The sequence below is a fragment of the Tachysurus vachellii genome, chromosome 15 (genome assembly GCF_030014155.1).
Source record: "Tachysurus vachellii isolate PV-2020 chromosome 15, HZAU_Pvac_v1, whole genome shotgun sequence".
Taxonomy (NCBI): domain Eukaryota; kingdom Metazoa; phylum Chordata; class Actinopteri; order Siluriformes; family Bagridae; genus Tachysurus; species Tachysurus vachellii.
The window spans coordinates 9,825,435-9,839,392 of NC_083474.1; the positions used below are offsets into that span (position 1 = coordinate 9,825,435).

At 38.5% G+C, this 13,958-nt stretch overlaps 1 protein-coding gene across 1 annotated transcript; it reads right to left on the minus strand.

Moving 5' to 3' along the window:
• Window positions 1-1,944: 1,944 nt before the first annotated feature.
• Window positions 1,945-13,625, minus strand: pipox (pipecolic acid oxidase). The gene is made up of 8 exons (XM_060887956.1): window positions 13,467-13,625; window positions 13,053-13,201; window positions 11,437-11,650; window positions 9,423-9,605; window positions 8,547-8,699; window positions 6,642-6,791; window positions 4,087-4,162; window positions 1,945-2,909 (listed from the first exon to the last, which is right to left on the minus strand). Exons 1-8 carry the CDS (start codon window positions 13,563-13,565, stop codon window positions 2,788-2,790), a joined length of 1,146 nt encoding a protein of 381 aa, XP_060743939.1. The 5' UTR covers window positions 13,566-13,625; the 3' UTR covers window positions 1,945-2,787.
• Window positions 13,626-13,958: the final 333 nt, after the last annotated feature.

Genomic DNA, 13,958 nt, shown 5'->3' on the forward strand with positions numbered 1-13,958 from the left:
AGTAGACCGCACTCAAAGCTCTTATGGCTGCCAACGCTGAGGATCTGGCGGACTCAGTGGGCTTGGAAGACTGCTGTTAACATCTGTGCAACGAGGCTCTGGTAGATAAATTTGGCAGAATGATGGCAGTAGAGATGGAGAGTTCAAAGAGTCACTGCTACCTTCTGTCATACCTCTGCATGCACAATAGAGGAAAAAAAATCCCAGGAAGTCTCAGAATGCGGTGTAATATGATACACGTCGTTTGCTCCATGTTAGAATAGCCTCATGAATATTTTTACAGTGATCTGCATTTTTATGATGGGCTACAGTGTTTTACAAGTACATCTTCATTACACAGTACATTCTGTGCTTTAGCTCATGAAGGGTTTAGTTTAGATAATCCAATACTTTGTGTTTGCATCATTTCTCATGTCCTTTTGTGTATTTACATACATAAAGAGCCAACTAGAGATTGAGTTACTTTCTATATTTAAACAAAGGTTAAAATGTATCTAGTGAATCAGTCTGTACTGAAGAATATTAATATTTGATTAATCTCACTGTACTTATTACATACTACTCCCTGGATTATGCTCTAATATCCTGTCCTAAAAGTATTAATCATTACACAAACATTGGGAAATGGCCTTCCAGATCTTCAGGGCAATGAGCAACACAGGATGCCCAAAGGCTCCCTTCCAGGTTGTTCACTCAGTGTTGCTCTACCTCAGTTTTTGCAGCCCAATTCTGAATCATACCATTTGCAGAAGCCCTCTCATGCCATGCCTGTGGTGGTGTTATGGATCAGGAGTGGGCAAAAGAATGAATAATGGGATTTAGTAGAGGACTGTGGGGAGTGGTGCACATGTGCAGCTCAACATAAGTAAGAAGGGGGATGCGGGTGGATTTTAACAGGATCAACCCCTTCTGCGTACTGGCACTACTGATCAAGAGCCCACAGAAATGGTGAGGATCTACAAGTACCGCCGTGTGCACTTAGACAGCCGGATTGAGAGTGCTACAGTACCAACGTGAATGCTGTTGGGTTGCTCTCAGGAACGGTATCTGGTGAACTATACAGACTGTACAGCTCTGAAATAGTGGGTTAGTGTCTGTTTGATTATTTGCCTATGATTAATGATGTTTTATCCTGTGCAACAACACAACATGTAGAAGGAAAACAAAAGTAATTTTAAAACGAAAAAAACTGGGTCAGTTAAAAAATATGAAATATTAAAAAATACAACTTTATTTATTTATTTATGTATACAATCGATGTAGATAATCAATTACATTATTAACATGTTAATTAAAAAAATCTAATTACATCTTTTTAAAACTAAATTCTAAATTGAAAAATATGTATTTTTATTAAATGCTTTCAATTTATTTTTATCATTCATTATAAAAAGTCCTCTATCTTAAAAGATCTCTATTTTCCAATGGCTACGGCAGAAACCTGTGTAGTTTGAGTAGGCACTTAAAGACTAATGACATTCACTAATTCAGTGATTCAGCCGAATGTTTGCCTTTCTATTCTTTCCGCTTTCACCTGATGAGCCTATTACAGTCCTTAAACACTACAATACACCTCTGCTCCTTTGTTTTATCCTGCTCTACATCGAGTGCTATTCTTTCAGCTTTCAAAAAAAAAACCCACATAACCAAGTCTGATCCAATTCTTTCTTATTCTGTTACAAACAAAATGTCCCCATAATCACCCCATCTAGAGGCTCTCTGAATAGAAAAAGCTTACCTGTAAAGTCTGGAGCTGAAATCCTGACTTCTTGTGTAGCCTTAAACACATGAGCTTTAAAGATTATTTATTAAGACTCCGACATTGAGCCAGGTTCCTGCGTGCTTGGAGTGCAGCCTGGAGCTGCTTCTGAGCCTACACTCGCTTGTACGCTTTCTGCTCATGCATTGTTCAAAAACTCACACCATCATCAAACCCTCATCTGCTGAGGTAAATATTAGGCCATGCGTGCTTGATGGCAATTTAATGCAGCCATTAATAATCTAACAAAATCAATATGCTCTTAGCCCCAAGGATGAATGGGCTCCGGTTCCCCTGCTGTCACGCCGTATAATTTCCTCATTCCTGCTGATGGTGGTGAACGGCTATAGTAACAGGCCACCTGATTAGTGATTAACATGTTTACAGGGCGAAATAGTTACAGGCGGCACAACAACATGCTGCCTGGTTCCTTTGAGGCAAATTGCTCAGTGGCTGATGTCTTTTTTTAAACAAACAATTTGCTTTGTATGCAGTGGGGAACCTCGCTTTGGCATAGAGGAGCAAATAATGCATAAAAAAAAATGTTCTTTAAGTTGAATGAAGGTAAAAACATTGGTGTTATGCATCTCATCACAAGAAGTAATGGCTCCTATGTCGAATCAAGCGGTAGAAGCAGGTCCCACTGAAGCAGGAAGATCATATCAGTGATTTCATGGAAGAACACTATGTTTGTGTAAACGTTTACAGTATAGTGGTCTTCTGTATAGAGAATTAGAGCAGAGTAAGCTTCGAGACAGGAACCAGGGACATCACAGATAAATCATTTGGCAGGAGCATTTAGCAATGTATATTTCATAGACATTATCATAGTGGGGTTTTTTTTATTTTCATTAAAAGGACTTGCATTTTAGGCATTAATGACTTGCCAACATTGTCCACTCAAGCTAAACAAAGGCACCGTAAAAGATCACGTGTATTAACATCATTTTTGACACATCAGCATTGTATCATGTATTACTAGAAATTTCTTCACAGATACTCTGATATAGACCCTGGTCTCATGGAGCTTATTTGGGATTGCCATTGAAGCGGTGGATGCTGAAAGGTGAAAGGTCATAGGAAGGATTCTGGCCCATGCTCATCTCACACAGTACCTTCCCTACAACCGGACCGAACTTGAATCCGTGGCCTGTGGAGATACAGATCAGATTTTTGCACAGGTGACAAAAAGAACTCTAGATGAGAATATATATAGAATTTGATGTATAGTAGCTTTAAAAAAAAAATAAAAAAATCAAGTACACATGGAAGCAGTTCTCCCCCTGCATGGATTTGGGACATAAATTGTGTTAATGAAAGTAGAACTTTTCCCATGTACATAAAATCCCAGACACTGACGAATAAATTAGAGCTACAATATGTAAGAAATTCTAAATGTAGTGCTTTCAGAGAGAAGCCTTTTGAAGATCTGGTGGCTGAGTTTCTGACAGACAGACCTGTGTGATGTGTGATGCTAATTTGACAGGGTTACCATGGCAACTGTGAAGCCCTTGCTCCGGCATAGCAGCTTTTATGTTAAGCACATAGTGGACAATAGAAGGTTGTTCCCCCAAAAAAGCCTTAGAATTGAAGTCAAATCATTGAATGCTTTGAGATTTTCAGCCAGAGACACACACACAAAAAAGAAAAAGTGTTTAGAAGAATCAAACAGGGCAAAAGCAGTTATTACGGGACACAATAGAGACAAAAAGACGAGTGGAAGGTTAATAACAGGGATTTCTCAGTTCCAATCATAGGCCTAATGTTGAATGGAGGCAGAAGAACAAACGCCATAAATAATTAATGGGGTGTGTGCTGAAGAAGAAATCCCACAATGCTCTCTATCACACCTCAATCCAATGGCTCCTGTACCCGAGAACAATACAGCACAAAATGAATAGCTTTACCCAATATACCCTAATAGAAGCTTTATGGCACTTCTTTCCTCAAGCCTTTAAAATGAAACTGTACTAGAAGAGTCCTTGCGGTCGATGGTCTGTGTGGAAATTAATTAGCCTGGTAATTAGTTAAAGGATGAGACAATAGGAGTAGATGGATTGAATGCCAGGAGAGCCCTTTGGTCCCAAAGAGGCAGCTATGGAAGCATGTGGTGGCACAGCGAGCCACAAGCATCTTTAATTAAAGGATAAAAGGCATGTGCACTCGGGGATCCATTCACTGTCCTTCACTGCTGCCCCAGCTCAGTTCCTCATTAAAAACTAAGCCAGCATTTTGAGATAGCAAGTGTGAGTGAGTGTGTGTGTGTGACTCTGTGTGTGTGCCACACAGTTATGGGAGTAAGAGATGGATGGTTTATTACTGCTGACCTGAGAACCCAGCTCCAATCACAATGTTGCTGTAGCTCGGGTGGCGGTCCAGGACAAAATGTTTGTCAGGTGTGATCTAAAGACATCAGGCAAACAGAGAGAATTACATTATAGAACTCTGCACAGAGAAATCTTCACTACATTCTTCACTGACTGCTTTTAACAAGTATCACACAAACCAAATAGATCAGAATGGATAAAAAAAAAAAAAAAAAAAGAATTTCACTTTTCAAAAGTTGTTAAATTGAGTTCCACTAAACTTATATGTAAACGTTAAAAAAATGAGGACAACCTGTGCGTCATCAAAATGAATCATAGCTGGATTTTTGACTAGTTCAGTTTTAAGTTCCTGTTTAACAGATTCTTAAAAAAAAAAAAAAAAAAGAATCCAATCACAGTGAACTCTCACAAAGCTTGTTAAAAACTTTTTAACAAGTCCCAGTGCAGCCAATTGCATGAGGCTTTTCTGTGCCAAATCTGTCAACTTTAAACATATAAAACTTAAAGGATTTGGGCATAAAAAAAACAACCAAATGACAAAATGGTATTTTTAAATATACAGCTTTTAGTGAAAACTGGAAAATATATTTTAGATTCATTACCTATAATATAAACTCGTATAAACTGTACAGACTATTTATAATTGTTCTTTAGTTGCAGTTTAAATTTGCTGCTTAAACTGATAACCATAAAACAGTGAGACGGCCAGCAGAGGGCTGTGTCTAATATTAAGTTGTACTTTATCATGGCAAGATGATCCACATGTGTGTTACATTAAAAAAAAAACATTCTTTACAACAGTAATGCAAGTCCATCTGGCTGAGTGTATTTCTCATGTACAGTTAAAGGAGTTCTTTATGAAACCAGCACACACAGTTCTGGAGCCCAAGCATAGAAGTATATCAAAAGCAAGAAACACAAGCTTTCATGTAATTAATGCACTGCTGTATTTGGCTGCTAGGGAAAGATAATAATGTGGAGGAACCGAGAGATTTTTTTTTTTGGAACTGCCAAAGGATTTTCTTTATATCTTTTCTAGGAAGAACAGTCATATACACCCACAGGAACACGAACGTATACTTTAATTAGGCAACTAGAAATGTTATATATTTATAAATGTACATGTTTTTCTCCCTCTAAATAATGTCATGTATTGTATTGTTTTTGTAAAGAGAGTTTTTTTTTTACAACCCTGAAAATATTGGCCATTAATGTTAGTTGTTTTCTCTGTTAGCTGGATGGTCAGATTTTATAAGTGTGTAATAAGAATCATCAGGTAGTTAAATGATAAAGCATAACGCTTGCAGACATGGCAAAGAATTTGACTTGAACATGTTCACTGAATCACTGCAACATTCTTATCTACTATGTACAGATTATAGTATCGTAGTAATAGGTGGCATTTGCTAAACGGTCAAATGGTGAATAGCTTCATGACTGATGGCTGAAAAGTGAGTGCAATCTGTAGCACTATCATCACATCTATCTCCGATAAACATCTGTTATGACTGATAAGTGAAACTTAGGTTATATGTTCTGTAGAAGTCCATTTCTTCTGCAAATCAGCCACCTTTTAATGGGTTTAGCAAGCTGTTTGTTTGCTCTGTATGACCAACAGTATATACTTATGTCACACAGAAAAACACCGTTAGATGGCAGAAAAGTGAGAGGTTAATGACGAGTGTTATTTGCAATATCATGCTCTAAAAGGCAGCAAAGTTATTTCCCTCTGTGGAATTTCTCCATCACTGACATTCATAAGAATTCTACAACCTACAAGTGACCTTTTCACAAGTTATGCTCTTAAATTCATTTTTAAAGAATGCTAAAACTGTTTACATGGTGTGAGCTTAGTAGCCAACATCAGGGAAAAAAAAACGTGATTTTTCTGACATCCGACCGTTTACACTCTCTGATCCTGAACACCTCAACTGTGCAGTATAACTCAGCACAGCCTGATAAAAAGTAAACCAGCGTAGTAAGACAGGAAATCCAGCACAAAATCAAATCAAGCTGAAATATAACAAATAAATCCTGCTTCTTGAAACCAGCCCTAGGCGTTGTTTAAAGCTTTTCCTATACACACATACACAACAGGCTCTGTGCAGTTTAGTCATGTGAAGAATCTTCAGTTTGAAAGAATAGTTTTTAATAGTGTATAGTTTCTACTGTACCATATAATATGCAAATTCAAAACATAGTCAAGCCGTAATAATAAAGTAATACGTATATTGCTGTTAACTGTTTACGTCTACAGCATTTAACTGTTGCACGTTATTCATTACAAACTGTGTAGTGTCAGCATTGCCCTGTCCCTTGTGTATTATTGTTCTGTTCTGTCTTTCACTGTTTGCACACATGCACATTATGTAGTTTACTATGTTCTGTGTTGTCATTTTATTGTGTTCCAAACTTAATGCATATGGCTGAAATGAAAATAAATAAATCTTGACTTGATTTGATATCCAGCTGATAATCTGCTTTTACAATTTTACTTAACACTGAGTGTGTTAGATTATGTAGAGGTTGCATGGAAGTAGGAGGCATTAACTCACAGTGTACATACAGCTCTCCACAACAGCAGGCACAGGCACAAGGCCAGGAAAACAGCGGCTGATGTAGCCGGACAAAGCATCGACCTCCCGTCTATCTGTCTGTCTGTCTCGCTCATCCGGGTCCGTTTCGCTGCCCATGTGGTAGCAAACCTAAATGTGACACACATGACAAGACATGTAGGATGTTTAACAATAGAAAGACCTCCGTATCAAGAAGCCGAGTCCTGCAGTACAGCTCCACTGTACAACATTTGTAGTTCACTCGGAGGAGCTAGACAAGAGCGGCAGACAAATCCAGGTTCTGGTGGCTGGAGCAGAGATACATCTAACATGACTGCTTCATCAACCTTCTGTGTTCTCCTTCTCAGCCGTGTCGAGCATGATGAGCTGGAGAAGGCACGGGTACGTGCTGGGAACATGGTCCATGACCAGGAGAAGACGGATCAGAGGAGAGAGGAGACTACTGCTTTTTAATCTAGCATGCTTAAATGAATAGTGAGCAGTGCTGTGGATTTGTAGATCAGTCTAGAAAATGATCCTCTGTGATGCTCTCAGTGGATCTATGAAAGCTTAGTCTTCAGGTCAAGTCCCACTAGTCAAATTTGAAATGATATTAAATTAGTAGTGAAATTACCTTAATTCTGATGAGATTTTAAAAACAATCTATTGAAGTGAAATTCAAGTTTGTATTCGTTCCTAATTTAATGCATTTCAGTTTTAAGATTAAAGCAACACTGCTGCAGGGTCCCTTTGTTAGAACTTAAGCTTGATTCTTGAGTTTGAACTTCTGTTTTTTTATGGTTTCCTTCAACCTTCCGAAAACATGCCAGTACTGTAGGTAAACTGGACACATTAAATTGCTCGTAGGTTTGAATGAGTGCATAAATGTGTGTAAGGACCCAGTGTTCCCAGGATAGGCACTGGATCCACCCTGACCCTGACCAGGATAAAATGGATACAGAAGAAGAACAGATTACTCTGTACTGGAGTCGTCCTATCCATTGATAGAAGAAAATGTACAGTATAGTAAAGTTTAACTTTCATATATTTTTTATAAAGAATGCTAAAACCGTAGACATGGTGTGAGCTTAACAGCCTATATCAGGTATAAATGTGTGGTTTTTCTGACACATGGTCCAGTGACCCTTTATACGTCAAATGCGCAGTACAGGTCAGCACATCCTGGTAAAAGGTAAACCACCATAGTACGACAGGAAGTCTGAAGCAGTTACTGAAAATGAAGATGAGTGAGTTTTAATTTGAATGAATGAATGAGTTTTAAGTAACAAATTACACTGTACTGGGGTCATCATAGCCTTTAATAGAAGTAAGATTTAACTTTGGTGAACTTTGATACACAAATATGCATCATCAATCAGTAACATCTATTTTGTTTGTACTGACCTCTGACCATTACAGCAAAATTGAGGAAGCACTAACTTAAGTGTCCTGTGTGCAGACATGACATTTTTTTACTATTCCTTTTAAAATGAGGACATGACTTGTGTGCCTAATTCACATGAAAACATAACCTACACGTGTCGTGTGACTGCAGCTTTAAACCGAGTACCACAGGTCGACTTTTAGTCAAAATCTGTTCCTTAGACAAATTTATAATAAGCGGTTTAAGTACATTGTACTGAAAAATTAAAGTGTTTTCCAAAAAAGAACTAAAATGAAAGTGTACTTATGAGAAACACCCATCATGTGATCATCTGATTTATTAACTTTTAAAAAAGACTCTTATTGGTTCCTTCCATTGACGCATGTTTGATTTGATTTGAGATAGTATTATATACTCATGTATATACTGCACAGTGTGTAATTCCCAACCTGAGATGCATCTTTGGGGCCACACAGGATTGTGGATCAGCTGGACAGAAATGCCCAGATCCTTTCACTCACCTTCATGAGTCCTGGATACTCATTGGAAGGGAGGCCGTATATATCATGCTCTGCCTCCTTTGGCTGCATCTGGATGAAGCAGGGAAAGCGATTATTGATACTGTAGGAGCCTGGAATCTTCTCCTTCCAGTAACACACATTTATCCTTAGCACCTGCAGGGACACACAGAGAGAGAAAGAGATGTTGTTGCTGCTGTTTCTGATCCAAGAGCAATTACCAGGAGTACTGTTCTCTTATTACTGCAGAATCAGGAATAAGATTTCAATTAACTGAATGTACACTGCTATAAATCACATCCTGAGAAAATTAACAAGTATTTAGAAAGTTCTTGCTTCCATGCTGCTTCCTCATTCAGAGATCCTAAAATCCCAGAAGAAATCCAGACATCACTTACTTGAGTGGAGCATCTCAGGTCCATGCCTTATTTAATAATGCAATTCCAATTTAATACCAATACCAAGCTTAAACAACACTGAAAGCGTCCCCATCGTCTCCGTGTTGGTGTGTGACATATTGAGGATTGTTTGGGTGTGAGTCTTGCTGACTCATAAGTTGGACAGGGAAAGAGAAATATCCTGGCTTGTTTATTCTGAGCAGTGGCTGACTTTTCAGGCTGACCTGAGGTGATGCCAGTCACGCACCGAAGGCTTGTGTGTAATTCTCAGCCTCTGACCTCACTGCTGCACTATGGTGGAAATGATTTTCCTTTAGATAATGCATTGTGACCTAGACTCTAGTATTCACTCCAGGACAGGATTGCTGCTGTATTCATTTTTAAAGGAAGATAAAGATGAAGGAGGTGAGTGAATGTAAAGTGTTGTCTACCTGTTGCCCAGTGAGAAGCTGGTAAAGTCAAGCTCTGGTTCAGTCAGTACCTGCAGTGGAAGTTGTAGTCCAGTGTGGGACAGAAGTGTTTTAGCCCACGGACCAGCGGTGATCACCAGATTCTTCGCTTGGTATGTGCCAGAGTCTGTTGTCACTGTGATTAAATCTCCAGGCTCAATATTAATCACTTTCTCTCCATCTTTTATCGTGCCACCATGTGTCTGGAACACTGCCTGAAGAGAGGAACAACCAATAACAGACAAACCTGAGAATTAACATATATTATGCAATCTCCACCATAATTATTGGCACCCTTCAGAAGAACGAGTACAACTGATTCTAAAACAAAACAAAACAACATAATGACATAATAATTCAGGTCTTCAGAAATGCACAGTTTAGCTAATTCCTGCATGTTGTCAAGTTACAAATTTCCATATTAGACTCTTTTTAGAAGGCTGCTGTGTCAAAAAAAGCAGCTCCTGAAGTTCTCCAAACTCAACAGGAACTACATTGTTGTTTTTAAATCGTGCAAATATTTAAAAAAAAGAAATAAAACAAATATTTCACACACTTTGAAAAATCAAGGCTATCATATTCTACTATTGTATCTATTATTTTACTATTATATTATTAGACTATTATACTTTGGAGAGGATCTTAGGACTGTTGTTATTGTTGACCAGATCATGAATTCTTTCTTTCAGCAAGGATACCAGATATTTTAAATTGACACATAGAGGATTCAGGATAATAATGATTCAAATTTTGCATTCAAACCACCACAAATTATAAACAAATTGAATGTTTTGAAATGATCACCTCTGTCTATTTCAAAATGTAATTTTGTAGAAAGCAATTTAATACTTAATAAACTTTTAGAGTTTACTAAAATATTGTTTGTGAACTAGCAACCCTCATATACATATACAGTAGATAGATAGATAGATAGATAGATAGATAGATAGATAGATAGATAGATAGATAGATATTGTGACCTTAAATATATATACTGTGTATATATATACACACACACACACACACACACACACACACACACACACACACACACACACACACATATATATATATATTTATCACAATATCCCTATGTATGTGTTATTCATTGTATATTGTCCTTCTCACTTGTTGTTATGATTGTTGTGGTCAATCGTTAGTGCTACAATTCTTTGAATGATAAAGAGAAAGCTGGGTGGACTAGAAACAGCAGACCAATTAATGAGCAAGAAGCAAGAACTGCTTTTAGACAGTACCACGAGGGAGCCAAGCGTTGCACTCGGATAATCTGCTGTAGGCCGGACCAGCCTGCTACTTGGAGAACATTTTCTGTTCTGCAAAGTGAAAGGTTGGAGTCCTATAGCAGAAAAGCCAGAACAAGCTACACTGACTAATGATGGCTGTCCATCTTTAAGACAATAGAGTGCATGCTTAACAGTGTGGTCCAGTTGCATGTTGGGATGTCACATCCATAAAAAATACACCCAGATCATTTAAAAAAAAAAAAGAAATCGGCTTAAATTATGATGGCAAATGTATGTCATTTTCTTCAAGGTTAAGAAAGGTGTCTGGTGTCTTATCTGCACCCTATAAAGGAGATTAATCTTTTAAAATAAATGTAGAGAGGAGAAAATAAATGTCTGGCTATTGAAATAAAAGTGACTAATTACTTTGTGCTTGATGGTGCACTTAGAAGGACTTTTCTACTTGAAGCTTTGTTCCTCGTGAAGCATTGTGCTGATCTGTCATACTCTAATGAAATGAAATGACAAGTGCTCTATCTTTTTTCTACATTTTAGAAGAACAGGCTATAATGACAAGGCATACTTAAACTCTTTTTTTACTCAGCTAAACTTTGAGCAACACATTTAAACTGACTGCAGTGGGTATGTTCTACAGAAAACTGATGAAACTAGTTTTTGACTAGAGACACTACAACCTCCTTATTTCCAATAATTAGCTACATTTAATAACTTAAAATAATTTAATAAAAAGAAAAAAGTCATCTGCAGTCACAGTGATCTAAGAGGTTTGGAAGAGGTTGACCTGGGCTGCTCTGAGTGCACGGTCTGCGTACAAAACTCCAGCAGTGGTTTCCACAATCGCACCATCTCCGCTCGTCAGGTTCACATTGGGGATGTGTTGGCTGAACTCGTGTCTCTCCAGCACCACAGTGGGAATCTTGTTCCTCTGCATTGAGCTCTTAATGAGCTGAAAGTCCTTTCCATTCTCTGGACCCATCAGCAGCAGGCCAGTATGCCTACAACATATGGCACTGTATAGTTAACGGTTCCAGTTAGACCTGTAAATTAATCACCATTAACACATCCAAGACAGCTGCAATGCCAAGGCCGGCCAACTGGAATCTAAAATTAACTATGAGTCTGCATGTGTCAGGAAGTTGCTGAAGAGATGACAAAGACAAAGCCGAAAGGAACAAAAATGACGAATATTGGATTGCAGCACTCCTACTGTACATCTGCCTACTACCACAATACATCAGCTCAAGTTTATAGCTATAACTCCTTGATCAGAGTTTTATGACTGCATGTACGTGGGAAGAGATTAGGACAGAAGGGTTTTATAACTGTATGTGGGAAGAGAATTGTGACAGGCTGGCTGTGTTTATAGCCTGCATGCATCAACACCTCTCGTGTCTCTTTAACGGATGACTGGCATGTGAAGGCTTCCCACACTATACGGCCTTTACACGCTTGAGAGATTCTCTTCTTCACCTGTGATTATGCTGCATACTGTACATGGTCAGTCTGTATGTTGAAGACAACTGTAACAAAACAGTTTCACAAAGGATTTGTCCACATTTCTAATATTCTTATCACGCCTAGCATGCATGTTAGTAGGTGCTGCTGATTTTTAACATTTCACTGCTTGGTTAAGAACAAATTTTCAACCAAACCAGTGCACTGGGCACTAATTACTGACACTAATAAAGAGGTATAAGAGAATTGACACAAATTTAGTCATTCAATCTGTCAGGACTCTGCCCGGACTTTGGCCATGTGCCTTTTGTTTATGTTTCTTGTTCACGTGTCTGCCCGCCCTTGTCTTTTCCTCCCCACCTCTGCACACCTGTCCCTTACAGTATGTCTAAATAATTATTTGTACTATTTAGTTGAGCCGCGTTGCCTTGTGCAGTGCGGAATCCTGTTGTCTTCATGTCTGGTTTTGTCTGTGTCCTGTTTCGTGTTTTTTAGTTATTAAATCCCTGTTTCTGTTAAGCTGTCCTGCATTTGGGTCCGTTTTTATCCCGCGTACGTGATACAATCATTTTGAGTAACTCCTGATCAAACTGGATGTGAATCCATTAAAGGACTCCATGCACACACACACACACACACACACACACACACACACACACACACACACAGATACAGTGTGATATGAATTTAAGAGTTTGGAGGAAACCAGTGTCACCCTACACCTGACCCAGAGCTCAAACCAGGCTAACAAGGACATTTATGTGACTAATAAAGTAACCTATAAATGCCTTACATGTTTTAAAACCCAAGGACCATGGTTATGAATGATTCACCCTCCTTTGGAATAGACAATGTGAGGTTCTGTGTGCTTAATGATAAATCATAGAATTAAATAATATGTACCTAATAAACTGGCACACACACACACACACACACACACACCTGTACAGCTTTACCCCTGCTTCCTTTTCCAGCTCGGCCCACAGCTTATAGCTCTCCTGCATCATGTGTATATAGAAATCATGTTCATAAGCTTTCCGGATGATGCGTGTCTGTCCATGGGAACTTCCACGGGAGTGTGGCAGGACAAACTGCAGAGAAACACACAAACACACACACAGACAGACAGACACACACACACACAGACAGACACACACAAACAGAAACGAACACACAAACACAAACAAACATACACACACGCGCGCGCACATTTAATCTATATCTCTACATCTCTCTTTTTTGGAACACAAATGCAACTGTGCACAAAAGTATAATGAATGAAACATCTGCAACATAACAGCAATAACAGACAGAGCACCACTTCTACAGTTACAGATTTTTAAGCATATCACCAACTTGCTCCAGCAGGAGAGTTTTCTTGTTATTTTTGGCGAGGTGGTAGGCGGTAAACGAGCCCTGAATCCCCGCTCCTATAACAATACACTCATACACCATGTTGAAAAAGCAATGCTGTTTAAAATGTGCTACAGCCTAATGTCACTACAGACCAAAGTTCTCCTATTACACTTATATAATCACTACTGGCACACTGTGACACACACCCACTCAACCCTGGTTAAAGGGGACTTGCTGTAAAACTGGGTTGTACTGCTTAGAAATGAAGGCAGGAAAAGTTCAAAAGTCCTTCACACACCCTTTGTGGAGTAAGATTCTGAGAGTACTTAAAGAGAAAGTAATTCAATTCAGTTCAAATTTATTTGGAACAATGGATCTTGTCTCTAAGCAGCTTTACAGAACATAAGAAACATAGAACAAAACGTTTATTAAACTCCCTTAGATGGAAGAGGAAGAAATTTGAGAGGAACTTAAAAGGGAACCTCTTCCTTA